Consider the following 13,709-nt stretch of genomic DNA (forward strand, 5'->3'; position numbering starts at 1 on the left):
TATCTGGGGTAGATTTATATTTTGTGCGGGGGTTGTTTCCTTTCTGTGTTTTCGAGCGGGATTGTCGCTGTGGGAGCAGGGATCTGCTAAGGTTTGTCTCGTTCTCCAGTAATGAATGAGTTTAATGGGTGCAGCCGCTGTTTTCAGTAGCATGCCAGTGGGGGCATCGATGAGCTATGAGGGGCTAGAGCTTGCTCGGATTGTTTCCTTGTGTTTGTGTTTTGAGTTGCGTTTGCTTGTATCATGTTTGTTTTCCATTTTGGCAGGGGAAGCGTTTTCCAGGAAGAAAGGTTGTTGCCAGTGGATTTGGTTCCGAGGGGCTGGGGTTTCTGGCTGGGAGTGGGGAGGGGCTGCACGGTGATCGGTGGCTACTCCACCTCCAGAAAGAGCGTGTGGCTTCTCTGCCTTGGGGAGGATATTCTGCTCTCTTGTGAGTTTTGCAAGCCACCCGAGATTCTCTCTTGAATTGCTGTCAAGAAATAGAGACCGGCGTTGTCTCTGGCCCTTGCTGGGGAAGCTTTTCTGAGGTTTTGTGTTTTTAATTTGAGACGGAGTTTGGCTTTTGATGTCCAGGCTGGAGTGCAATGGTGGGATCTGGGCTCACTGCAAACTCGGCCTCCCGGGTTCAAGCGATTCTCCTGTCTCAGCCCCCTGAGTAGCTGGGATTACAGGCGCTCGCCAGCAAGCCCAACCGAGTTTCGTCTTTTTAGAAGAGACCGGATTTCCTCATGCTGGTCAGGCTGGTCTGCAACTCCGCACCTCAGGGGGTCCGCCGGCCTCCACCTCCCAAAGCGATGGGAATAGAGGCGTGAGTCACCGTGCCCGGACATGTCTGAGTTTCACAGGGTCGCTTGATTGGATTATGTCCCCTTCCCCGGAACGAATGCTTTTCTGCCTTCCTTAAGGGTAGTATCTCTGTGGCACCCTGTTCTGGCTCCTTACGTGCTCTTCAGGCTTGAAGGCCTCTTTTCACGTGCACCGGCATCCACTCAGGTGCCTGCTTCCAGAAGCTTCCCAGCACCCACTCTGCTGACAGCCAAGGGCACAGGACTTTGATCTCTTCTGCTGCCCTTGCTGGGTTTTGCCTTGCGGCTTAGGTCTTTCTATTTCTCTCTCTACCCCTCACTGTCGGTAACGCCTAAGAACCAAGTTTACTTAATGGTGTGTGTGTGTGTGTGCGCGTGCGTGTGCCTGCTTATGCGTGCGTGCTTATGCGTGCGTGCGTGTGTGTGCGTGTGTCTTTCTTTGTGTGTATGTGTGTGTGTCGTATCTGGCACACGGACCTGTCATTAGCAGCCCGCGTGAAGCCAACAAATGCCCTGAGTTAGAATGCAAACTTTCACCAAAGCTTGCAGGAGCTCGTAGGAGGTGAACTCAGGGTAGTTAACCCGGTCATCTCACGGTAATTAGAAACTCTGATTGGCAGGTTTAGACTTCCTGATCGAGAACCTAAAGAAGCTGATTAAGGTGTCGCCATTCTTTCACAGGGGTTCTGGGTGAAAAGATTGGGATTGATTCTTTGCGGTGCTTAGTAAAAGTAGTTTGACTTAAGGAACGTAACAGTTGTTAGCATTTATGTATGAAATCCAAGAGTTCCTCTCTTCAAATAAACAGCAGGTTTCTTTGAGATGTGCTCCGCTTGTGTCACCCCGGCTGGAGTGCAGTGGAATGAGGAAGGGTCACTGCAGCCTCCGCTTGCCCAGCTCAGGCGATCCTGCCACCTCAGCCCTCTAAGAAGCTGGGACCACAGGGGCCGTGCCACCACGCCGGGCTCATTTTGGTATCTTTTGTGGAGACGGGGTTTCTCCGTTTGGCCCAGCCTGTTCTCCACCTCCTGGGCTGCAGCGATCTGCTTTCCTCGGCCTCCCAGAGGAGGATGGCTGACGATTACAGGATCATGCCCGGCCTTTTCTCTAAAAGAAAACACCAACAGCAAGAAATCATTTTGCGTAGTCGGAGTTATCAGTGTCAACTGATGGATTGAGAGTTTGTGTCTAAGAAGTCCTTCCTTATGTACTGGATGGTTTCAAAAGAAAGGAAAAAAGACGAAAGGGAATCTCACATCTTGTACCTGATTTGTGATTGCAACTAGGGCGTTATTTAAAAGACGATCAGTGAACCACCAAAGTGGAATTGATCCGAATGCGTTCATAAAATCTTCTGAATTCTGAGGTGTCCTCCAAGCAGGGAGGCAGTGGCTGGGTGTGGGAGGCAAAAATCGCAGGGCCAGCACTTGACACCTGCAGGATTGGGAGGCTGAACTTTGCACCAAGCCAAGGGTTCTGGTGTCCGTCGGAAGTTTCGTTCCCCAACCCGCATTGACTTTGCATTGGCCCTCCTCCCCCCAGATTTTATGTGTAAGGCAAGTCCTGAGTTTATCGTCGGGAGAATCTTCCCTTGTAGTCTCGAATTGCCTTGGCCATCAGCGGGGCCACTTTCTTGGCAGCCTGTTTTCGGGTTTTGTCCGCGGGCGCCGCGTGCTGATTGCTGCTGCCGCCGCTAATGCTGCCGCCGTCGCCGTCCCCGAGTCCGGAGGGAGCCTGGCTGCTTCCTGCGGGCTTGGGGGCTGGCTCGATGTCTCCATTTCGGGGGTCAGCGGCTCCTGCAGACTCCTCTTGCCTCCTGGAAGCATCATAAGGCGTCTTGGCCACAGAGTTGAAACAGATCATCTTTGTCTGTCGGCCGCTGGGTTTGTTTTCACGTGCGGATCGGATTTTCGTGGTCACTACTCGCAGCCGCTGCTCTCGGGCGTCCCGAAGCCGCAGGTACAGCTCCCGCCAAGACTCGTGCTCCCGTGGCTTTTCTTCCTTGAAGTCCCGGAGACAATGAATCCTCCATAATTCATCTGTCTCTCGAGCGAGTGCGGGATTGTCTTTCTCTGTGCGGTAGAGCTGATCGGGCGTCCACCCTTCCAGAACGGGTTCAAGAACCGAGTAGGGGACCCCTTCCACGTCGCCGAGGGCGTCCGGATTGTTCCTAGGCACCCGGAGGCACTGCTGGCGCAGCGTCGGCACCTGGAGCTGGCAGGCAGGCCTGGAGCCCGAGTACACCGGCATCTTAGCGTTCACTCTGCGTCCAGGGAAAGCAGCTTCCTCCTGGAGCGTTGGCGCGGAGAGTGCTTCTGGGTTTGCCTGGGAGGTCATGGCCTCAAAAGCGGACAGCAGATCGTAGTTGGCCTGCATCCAGGCCTCTGAGGGGTCCCAGAGCTCTGAGAAGACATGGCTGGGCACCGTTTTCGGCCCGGCGGAATCGGCGCCGGCCGCCTGCAGCCTCTCTGACTGGCTTTCCTGGACAGGAGGCGATTTCTGAGCCGAAGCCCCTCGGGACGGTTTGTGCCCCTTGCTGTGGCTCCCCACCGCTTCCCCCTGGGGTTGGCCCTGGCAGCCTTGACCCGGCAGAGGCCCACCCTGAGCGGCGTGAGCGTGGCCTCTCCCGGGTTGCTCCCCGGGCACAGCGGGCTCAGGGCCCTCGGGCATCGGGAGGGGAGCGGTGCGCGTTGGAGGGTCCCGATGGGGGCCGGAATCAGCTGGGGCCATTCTGGGGCGCTTTCTCTCGGCTCTGGGCTCGCGACTGGGAGACCTCGGGTGAGGTCTCTGTTGCCCCGGAGGTGTTGTGCGTGCTGTCCGTCTGTGCTCAGGGCTGTGAGATGGGCTCCTGGGGGCCGTCGCGTTTTCTGGGAAGCCCCAGGCCTTTCCCCGGTCCTGAAGAGCCTCCCCGAAGCGCTGTCGGGAAGCGCTCTCCTCAGGGTCCTGTGGGTCAGGCCCGGTGTTTCGGTCCACGAGCACCAGCTTCTTCCACCGGGCCGCCAAGTCTCTGGCAAAGTCGCCCACGTGCTGGTGCTTCCGCAGGCGCTTCACCGTCTTTCTGATTCCAGTCTCCGCCAGGATGTCTGCCGTCATGGGCAAGGCGGAGAGTTTCTGCAAATATTTCTCTAGCTTTTTCGGGTCCGTCTTAGTGGCCAGACGCACCTGCAGCTTCTCCACTGCGGGCAGCGTAGTGGACCCTGCCGCCATCTCGCCAGAGCTGTGCAGGCGTCGCTGTCCTCACGGTCGCGGCTCTGTCCGAGCTCGGGGCGGCGGCACAGGCAGTCTGGGGTGGCCGGTCCTCGCTGACCGGTCGCCAGGCAGCGACCTCGGGATGTGGAGTCACAGCCTGGAGCGAGCTGGGTCCTCGGAGCAGCGGGCCACTTGGTCCGGAACGCCGGTCCTTGCAGACAGCTGAGCAGGCCCGCTTCTGTTCCTCGGGATGTGCAGCCGCAGCCTGGAGTGACCTGTGCGGTGCGCCGTCCAAGGCGGAGTGAAGCTCCGCTGCCAGAGCCCGGCCTTATATAGCCAGTCCCGGGCCCACCCAGTGCTCAAGCCCTGACCCCCTGGGCCCCTGGGCTGCCCCGCCCCGATAGGAATTCATTCCTTCAGCCCAACGCAGCCAATCGGGACGGTCCACGCCTGGTGGACTGCTGTGCCCCGCAGGTTCATTAGGTTAATTGCAGCCTGGACACACCCCACTGAGTTCTACCGTTGGCCCTCCATGTTCCCAGCTTCCACATCTGTGGATTCCAAAAGACAGAGAGAGTATCTTCTTGGGAGTAAAAGCGAAAATAACAACACCGCAAGACAGAATCGTAGGAAGAGGAACCAACAGAGGATGACAGCTCTTTACCTGGGATTGACGTTGTGTGAGGGGACTTGGAAACCTTGGTAGAAAAGTGGGATTAAGGGAGAAAGAGGAAAAAGGCGTATTTTACTCCTCAACCTCGGCTCCATCAACATCAAGACCCTTCTGGAAGCGGTGTCTTTTCCCCGCCGTCTAGCCCATCCCTAAAGCCCCCAGGGTCCTGGGAATTTAACTATTTCCATGCAATCTCTTTTCCATTGTTAACTGAAGAAAACTGGGTGCCCCTTACAGGTTTTCCAAGACAAGGAAACAAAGAGAAGTCAGCAGGCGCCAAATCAGGACTGTGAGGTGGACGCCTCACGGTTTCCCATGGCAAGTCTTGCCCAGCTGCCCTTGTTCGAAGAAAGGCATGATCAGGAACACTGTCGTGGTGGAGAAGAACTCTCTGGTGGGGACCTTCTTCGCTCCAGCTTTGGCTAACTTTCTGAAAACGCTCTGCTAGCGAGCAGATGTGATCAGGGTTTGGCCCTGCAGAAAGTCAACCAGCAGAATCCCTCTAGCATCCCCCCCCCGCCCCCCCCGCAACGGTTGCCATGACCTCTGCTCTTGACTGCTCCTCTGCAGCTTCGACTGGAGCACTGCCACCTCTTGGTAGCCATGGCTTCGTGCTTGGTCTTCAGGATCCTGCCGGTAGAGCCAGGTTTCATCTCCTGTGACCAATCTTGGAAGAAATGCTTCAGGATCTTGCTCCCACCGGTTGTTTAAAATCTCCTCGGAAAGGCTTGCTCTGGCCTGCAGCTGATATTGGTGCCACGGTTTGGGCAGCCGAGTTCCACTCTCACCTTTCAGTCCAAATGAGGAAAACAGAACCATTTGAAGTGTCTATGGTGTCGGCTATTGTTTCTGCTGTCAGCGGCGATTTCGCTTAATGTTTACATTCTCACGTGACTTTCTCTCTCTCTCTCTCTCTCAGTGTGTGTGTGTGTGTGTGTGTGTGTGTGTGTGTGTGTGTGTGTGTTTCTTCCGCAGACAGATAATCGTTATAGCCTGAGAATCGGGGAATGGGGATTCGGGTGTTAAGCCTTTTCTGAGAATTACCCTCCGTGTTGTGTAGAGAAATAAATAAATTTGCTGTGTTTCCAGACTTCCAGCTGCCTCACGAAGAGGATCGTAGTGCAATACTGGCGATGCTTCCAGAGCTCCCTGAATGAGGTTTATCTTGTAAACAGGTGGGAAGAGAATTGAGCTGTCCTGGGTCAGTGTGGTAATGTTACAGCAGGATCCTTAGGTTGATGCTGAATTCTATCTGGGGTAGATTTATATTTTGTGCGGGGGTTGTTTCCTTTCTGTGTTTTCGAGCGGGATTGTCGCTGTGGGAGCAGGGATCTGCTAAGGTTTGTCTCGTTCTCCAGTAATGAATGAGTTTAATGGGTGCAGCCGCTGTTTTCAGTAGCATGCCAGTGGGGGCATCGATGAGCTATGAGGGGCTAGAGCTTGCTCGGATTGTTTCCTTGTGTTTGTGTTTTGAGTTGCGTTTGCTTGTATCATGTTTGTTTTCCATTTTGGCAGGGGAAGCGTTTTCCAGGAAGAAAGGTTGTTGCCAGTGGATTTGGTTCCGAGGGGCTGGGGTTTCTGGCTGGGAGTGGGGAGGGGCTGCACGGTGATCGGTGGCTACTCCACCTCCAGAAAGAGCGTGTGGCTTCTCTGCCTTGGGGAGGATATTCTGCTCTCTTGTGAGTTTTGCAAGCCACCCGAGATTCTCTCTTGAATTGCTGTCAAGAAATAGAGACCGGCGTTGTCTCTGGCCCTTGCTGGGGAAGCTTTTCTGAGGTTTTGTGTTTTTAATTTGAGACGGAGTTTGGCTTTTGATGTCCAGGCTGGAGTGCAATGGTGGGATCTGGGCTCACTGCAAACTCGGCCTCCCGGGTTCAAGCGATTCTCCTGTCTCAGCCCCCTGAGTAGCTGGGATTACAGGCGCTCGCCAGCAAGCCCAACCGAGTTTCGTCTTTTTAGAAGAGACCGGATTTCCTCATGCTGGTCAGGCTGGTCTGCAACTCCGCACCTCAGGGGGTCCGCCGGCCTCCACCTCCCAAAGCGATGGGAATAGAGGCGTGAGTCACCGTGCCCGGACATGTCTGAGTTTCACAGGGTCGCTTGATTGGATTATGTCCCCTTCCCCGGAACGAATGCTTTTCTGCCTTCCTTAAGGGTAGTATCTCTGTGGCACCCTGTTCTGGCTCCTTACGTGCTCTTCAGGCTTGAAGGCCTCTTTTCACGTGCACCGGCATCCACTCAGGTGCCTGCTTCCAGAAGCTTCCCAGCACCCACTCTGCTGACAGCCAAGGGCACAGGACTTTGATCTCTTCTGCTGCCCTTGCTGGGTTTTGCCTTGCGGCTTAGGTCTTTCTATTTCTCTCTCTACCCCTCACTGTCGGTAACGCCTAAGAACCAAGTTTACTTAATGGTGTGTGTGTGTGTGTGCGCGTGCGTGTGCCTGCTTATGCGTGCGTGCTTATGCGTGCGTGCGTGTGTGTGCGTGTGTCTTTCTTTGTGTGTATGTGTGTGTGTCGTATCTGGCACACGGACCTGTCATTAGCAGCCCGCGTGAAGCCAACAAATGCCCTGAGTTAGAATGCAAACTTTCACCAAAGCTTGCAGGAGCTCGTAGGAGGTGAACTCAGGGTAGTTAACCCGGTCATCTCACGGTAATTAGAAACTCTGATTGGCAGGTTTAGACTTCCTGATCGAGAACCTAAAGAAGCTGATTAAGGTGTCGCCATTCTTTCACAGGGGTTCTGGGTGAAAAGATTGGGATTGATTCTTTGCGGTGCTTAGTAAAAGTAGTTTGACTTAAGGAACGTAACAGTTGTTAGCATTTATGTATGAAATCCAAGAGTTCCTCTCTTCAAATAAACAGCAGGTTTCTTTGAGATGTGCTCCGCTTGTGTCACCCCGGCTGGAGTGCAGTGGAATGAGGAAGGGTCACTGCAGCCTCCGCTTGCCCAGCTCAGGCGATCCTGCCACCTCAGCCCTCTAAGAAGCTGGGACCACAGGGGCCGTGCCACCACGCCGGGCTCATTTTGGTATCTTTTGTGGAGACGGGGTTTCTCCGTTTGGCCCAGCCTGTTCTCCACCTCCTGGGCTGCAGCGATCTGCTTTCCTCGGCCTCCCAGAGGAGGATGGCTGACGATTACAGGATCATGCCCGGCCTTTTCTCTAAAAGAAAACACCAACAGCAAGAAATCATTTTGCGTAGTCGGAGTTATCAGTGTCAACTGATGGATTGAGAGTTTGTGTCTAAGAAGTCCTTCCTTATGTACTGGATGGTTTCAAAAGAAAGGAAAAAAGACGAAAGGGAATCTCACATCTTGTACCTGATTTGTGATTGCAACTAGGGCGTTATTTAAAAGACGATCAGTGAACCACCAAAGTGGAATTGATCCGAATGCGTTCATAAAATCTTCTGAATTCTGAGGTGTCCTCCAAGCAGGGAGGCAGTGGCTGGGTGTGGGAGGCAAAAATCGCAGGGCCAGCACTTGACACCTGCAGGATTGGGAGGCTGAACTTTGCACCAAGCCAAGGGTTCTGGTGTCCGTCGGAAGTTTCGTTCCCCAACCCGCATTGACTTTGCATTGGCCCTCCTCCCCCCAGATTTTATGTGTAAGGCAAGTCCTGAGTTTATCGTCGGGAGAATCTTCCCTTGTAGTCTCGAATTGCCTTGGCCATCAGCGGGGCCACTTTCTTGGCAGCCTGTTTTCGGGTTTTGTCCGCGGGCGCCGCGTGCTGATTGCTGCTGCCGCCGCTAATGCTGCCGCCGTCGCCGTCCCCGAGTCCGGAGGGAGCCTGGCTGCTTCCTGCGGGCTTGGGGGCTGGCTCGATGTCTCCATTTCGGGGGTCAGCGGCTCCTGCAGACTCCTCTTGCCTCCTGGAAGCATCATAAGGCGTCTTGGCCACAGAGTTGAAACAGATCATCTTTGTCTGTCGGCCGCTGGGTTTGTTTTCACGTGCGGATCGGATTTTCGTGGTCACTACTCGCAGCCGCTGCTCTCGGGCGTCCCGAAGCCGCAGGTACAGCTCCCGCCAAGACTCGTGCTCCCGTGGCTTTTCTTCCTTGAAGTCCCGGAGACAATGAATCCTCCATAATTCATCTGTCTCTCGAGCGAGTGCGGGATTGTCTTTCTCTGTGCGGTAGAGCTGATCGGGCGTCCACCCTTCCAGAACGGGTTCAAGAACCGAGTAGGGGACCCCTTCCACGTCGCCGAGGGCGTCCGGATTGTTCCTAGGCACCCGGAGGCACTGCTGGCGCAGCGTCGGCACCTGGAGCTGGCAGGCAGGCCTGGAGCCCGAGTACACCGGCATCTTAGCGTTCACTCTGCGTCCAGGGAAAGCAGCTTCCTCCTGGAGCGTTGGCGCGGAGAGTGCTTCTGGGTTTGCCTGGGAGGTCATGGCCTCAAAAGCGGACAGCAGATCGTAGTTGGCCTGCATCCAGGCCTCTGAGGGGTCCCAGAGCTCTGAGAAGACATGGCTGGGCACCGTTTTCGGCCCGGCGGAATCGGCGCCGGCCGCCTGCAGCCTCTCTGACTGGCTTTCCTGGACAGGAGGCGATTTCTGAGCCGAAGCCCCTCGGGACGGTTTGTGCCCCTTGCTGTGGCTCCCCACCGCTTCCCCCTGGGGTTGGCCCTGGCAGCCTTGACCCGGCAGAGGCCCACCCTGAGCGGCGTGAGCGTGGCCTCTCCCGGGTTGCTCCCCGGGCACAGCGGGCTCAGGGCCCTCGGGCATCGGGAGGGGAGCGGTGCGCGTTGGAGGGTCCCGATGGGGGCCGGAATCAGCTGGGGCCATTCTGGGGCGCTTTCTCTCGGCTCTGGGCTCGCGACTGGGAGACCTCGGGTGAGGTCTCTGTTGCCCCGGAGGTGTTGTGCGTGCTGTCCGTCTGTGCTCAGGGCTGTGAGATGGGCTCCTGGGGGCCGTCGCGTTTTCTGGGAAGCCCCAGGCCTTTCCCCGGTCCTGAAGAGCCTCCCCGAAGCGCTGTCGGGAAGCGCTCTCCTCAGGGTCCTGTGGGTCAGGCCCGGTGTTTCGGTCCACGAGCACCAGCTTCTTCCACCGGGCCGCCAAGTCTCTGGCAAAGTCGCCCACGTGCTGGTGCTTCCGCAGGCGCTTCACCGTCTTTCTGATTCCAGTCTCCGCCAGGATGTCTGCCGTCATGGGCAAGGCGGAGAGTTTCTGCAAATATTTCTCTAGCTTTTTCGGGTCCGTCTTAGTGGCCAGACGCACCTGCAGCTTCTCCACTGCGGGCAGCGTAGTGGACCCTGCCGCCATCTCGCCAGAGCTGTGCAGGCGTCGCTGTCCTCACGGTCGCGGCTCTGTCCGAGCTCGGGGCGGCGGCACAGGCAGTCTGGGGTGGCCGGTCCTCGCTGACCGGTCGCCAGGCAGCGACCTCGGGATGTGGAGTCACAGCCTGGAGCGAGCTGGGTCCTCGGAGCAGCGGGCCACTTGGTCCGGAACGCCGGTCCTTGCAGACAGCTGAGCAGGCCCGCTTCTGTTCCTCGGGATGTGCAGCCGCAGCCTGGAGTGACCTGTGCGGTGCGCCGTCCAAGGCGGAGTGAAGCTCCGCTGCCAGAGCCCGGCCTTATATAGCCAGTCCCGGGCCCACCCAGTGCTCAAGCCCTGACCCCCTGGGCCCCTGGGCTGCCCCGCCCCGATAGGAATTCATTCCTTCAGCCCAACGCAGCCAATCGGGACGGTCCACGCCTGGTGGACTGCTGTGCCCCGCAGGTTCATTAGGTTAATTGCAGCCTGGACACACCCCACTGAGTTCTACCGTTGGCCCTCCATGTTCCCAGCTTCCACATCTGTGGATTCCAAAAGACAGAGAGAGTATCTTCTTGGGAGTAAAAGCGAAAATAACAACACCGCAAGACAGAATCGTAGGAAGAGGAACCAACAGAGGATGACAGCTCTTTACCTGGGATTGACGTTGTGTGAGGGGACTTGGAAACCTTGGTAGAAAAGTGGGATTAAGGGAGAAAGAGGAAAAAGGCGTATTTTACTCCTCAACCTCGGCTCCATCAACATCAAGACCCTTCTGGAAGCGGTGTCTTTTCCCCGCCGTCTAGCCCATCCCTAAAGCCCCCAGGGTCCTGGGAATTTAACTATTTCCATGCAATCTCTTTTCCATTGTTAACTGAAGAAAACTGGGTGCCCCTTACAGGTTTTCCAAGACAAGGAAACAAAGAGAAGTCAGCAGGCGCCAAATCAGGACTGTGAGGTGGACGCCTCACGGTTTCCCATGGCAAGTCTTGCCCAGCTGCCCTTGTTCGAAGAAAGGCATGATCAGGAACACTGTCGTGGTGGAGAAGAACTCTCTGGTGGGGACCTTCTTCGCTCCAGCTTTGGCTAACTTTCTGAAAACGCTCTGCTAGCGAGCAGATGTGATCAGGGTTTGGCCCTGCAGAAAGTCAACCAGCAGAATCCCTCTAGCATCCCCCCCCCGCCCCCCCCGCAACGGTTGCCATGACCTCTGCTCTTGACTGCTCCTCTGCAGCTTCGACTGGAGCACTGCCACCTCTTGGTAGCCATGGCTTCGTGCTTGGTCTTCAGGATCCTGCCGGTAGAGCCAGGTTTCATCTCCTGTGACCAATCTTGGAAGAAATGCTTCAGGATCTTGCTCCCACCGGTTGTTTAAAATCTCCTCGGAAAGGCTTGCTCTGGCCTGCAGCTGATATTGGTGCCACGGTTTGGGCAGCCGAGTTCCACTCTCACCTTTCAGTCCAAATGAGGAAAACAGAACCATTTGAAGTGTCTATGGTGTCGGCTATTGTTTCTGCTGTCAGCGGCGATTTCGCTTAATGTTTACATTCTCACGTGACTTTCTCTCTCTCTCTCTCTCTCAGTGTGTGTGTGTGTGTGTGTGTGTGTGTGTGTGTGTGTGTGTTTCTTCCGCAGACAGATAATCGTTATAGCCTGAGAATCGGGGAATGGGGATTCGGGTGTTAAGCCTTTTCTGAGAATTACCCTCCGTGTTGTGTAGAGAAATAAATAAATTTGCTGTGTTTCCAGACTTCCAGCTGCCTCACGAAGAGGATCGTAGTGCAATACTGGCGATGCTTCCAGAGCTCCCTGAATGAGGTTTATCTTGTAAACAGGTGGGAAGAGAATTGAGCTGTCCTGGGTCAGTGTGGTAATGTTACAGCAGGATCCTTAGGTTGATGCTGAATTCTATCTGGGGTAGATTTATATTTTGTGCGGGGGTTGTTTCCTTTCTGTGTTTTCGAGCGGGATTGTCGCTGTGGGAGCAGGGATCTGCTAAGGTTTGTCTCGTTCTCCAGTAATGAATGAGTTTAATGGGTGCAGCCGCTGTTTTCAGTAGCATGCCAGTGGGGGCATCGATGAGCTATGAGGGGCTAGAGCTTGCTCGGATTGTTTCCTTGTGTTTGTGTTTTGAGTTGCGTTTGCTTGTATCATGTTTGTTTTCCATTTTGGCAGGGGAAGCGTTTTCCAGGAAGAAAGGTTGTTGCCAGTGGATTTGGTTCCGAGGGGCTGGGGTTTCTGGCTGGGAGTGGGGAGGGGCTGCACGGTGATCGGTGGCTACTCCACCTCCAGAAAGAGCGTGTGGCTTCTCTGCCTTGGGGAGGATATTCTGCTCTCTTGTGAGTTTTGCAAGCCACCCGAGATTCTCTCTTGAATTGCTGTCAAGAAATAGAGACCGGCGTTGTCTCTGGCCCTTGCTGGGGAAGCTTTTCTGAGGTTTTGTGTTTTTAATTTGAGACGGAGTTTGGCTTTTGATGTCCAGGCTGGAGTGCAATGGTGGGATCTGGGCTCACTGCAAACTCGGCCTCCCGGGTTCAAGCGATTCTCCTGTCTCAGCCCCCTGAGTAGCTGGGATTACAGGCGCTCGCCAGCAAGCCCAACCGAGTTTCGTCTTTTTAGAAGAGACCGGATTTCCTCATGCTGGTCAGGCTGGTCTGCAACTCCGCACCTCAGGGGGTCCGCCGGCCTCCACCTCCCAAAGCGATGGGAATAGAGGCGTGAGTCACCGTGCCCGGACATGTCTGAGTTTCACAGGGTCGCTTGATTGGATTATGTCCCCTTCCCCGGAACGAATGCTTTTCTGCCTTCCTTAAGGGTAGTATCTCTGTGGCACCCTGTTCTGGCTCCTTACGTGTTCTTCAGGCTTGAAGGCCTCTTTTCACGTGCACCGGCATCCACTCAGGTGCCTGCTTCCAGAAGCTTCCCAGCACCCACTCTGCTGACAGCCAAGGGCACAGGACTTTGATCTCTTCTGCTGCCCTTGCTGGGTTTTGCCTTGCGGCTTAGGTCTTTCTATTTCTCTCTCTACCCCTCACTGTCGGTAACGCCTAAGAACCAAGTTTACTTAATGGTGTGTGTGTGTGTGTGCGCGTGCGTGTGCCTGCTTATGCGTGCGTGCTTATGCGTGCGTGCGTGTGTGTGCGTGTGTCTTTCTTTGTGTGTATGTGTGTGTGTCGTATCTGGCACACGGACCTGTCATTAGCAGCCCGCGTGAAGCCAACAAATGCCCTGAGTTAGAATGCAAACTTTCACCAAAGCTTGCAGGAGCTCGTAGGAGGTGAACTCAGGGTAGTTAACCCGGTCATCTCACGGTAATTAGAAACTCTGATTGGCAGGTTTAGACTTCCTGATCGAGAACCTAAAGAAGCTGATTAAGGTGTCGCCATTCTTTCACAGGGGTTCTGGGTGAAAAGATTGGGATTGATTCTTTGCGGTGCTTAGTAAAAGTAGTTTGACTTAAGGAACGTAACAGTTGTTAGCATTTATGTATGAAATCCAAGAGTTCCTCTCTTCAAATAAACAGCAGGTTTCTTTGAGATGTGCTCCGCTTGTGTCACCCCGGCTGGAGTGCAGTGGAATGAGGAAGGGTCACTGCAGCCTCCGCTTGCCCAGCTCAGGCGATCCTGCCACCTCAGCCCTCTAAGAAGCTGGGACCACAGGGGCCGTGCCACCACGCCGGGCTCATTTTGGTATCTTTTGTGGAGACGGGGTTTCTCCGTTTGGCCCAGCCTGTTCTCCACCTCCTGGGCTGCAGCGATCTGCTTTCCTCGGCCTCCCAGAGGAGGATG

At 55.3% G+C, this 13,709-nt stretch overlaps 2 protein-coding genes across 16 annotated transcripts in view; one reads left to right on the forward strand and one right to left on the reverse strand.

The window, feature by feature from the left end:
• KATNAL2 (katanin catalytic subunit A1 like 2) overlaps positions 1-13,709 on the forward strand; it is a 298,323-nt gene that overhangs the window by 137,278 nt on the left and 147,336 nt on the right. The window lies entirely within an intron of this gene.
• On the reverse strand, positions 2,376-9,930 carry LOC130540969 (uncharacterized). Its single transcript, XM_057300392.2, has 4 exons — positions 8,332-9,930; positions 4,976-5,109; positions 4,114-4,270; positions 2,376-4,037 (listed from the first exon to the last, which is right to left on the reverse strand). Exons 1-4 carry the CDS (start codon positions 9,928-9,930, stop codon positions 2,376-2,378), a joined length of 3,552 nt encoding a protein of 1,183 aa, XP_057156375.2.

Source organism: Pan paniscus, chromosome 17, assembly GCF_029289425.2.
Source record: "Pan paniscus chromosome 17, NHGRI_mPanPan1-v2.0_pri, whole genome shotgun sequence".
Lineage (NCBI taxonomy): Eukaryota > Metazoa > Chordata > Mammalia > Primates > Hominidae > Pan > Pan paniscus.

Bases quoted from the DNA above. Each gene is read 5' to 3' on its own strand.
- LOC130540969 (XM_057300392.2), bottom strand. From the start codon at position 9,930: ATGGCGGCAGGGTCCACTACGCTGCCCGCAGTGGAGAAGCTGCAGGTG. The intron at 4,271-4,975 runs GTGAGGCGTCCA...CGCACCGCACAG, and splicing joins AAGACTTGCCATGGGAAACC to GTCACTCCAGGCTGCGGCTG. The intron at 4,038-4,113 runs GTCAGCGAGGAC...CCGTGAGGACAG, and splicing joins AGGTCGCTGCCTGGCGACCG to CGACGCCTGCACAGCTCTGG.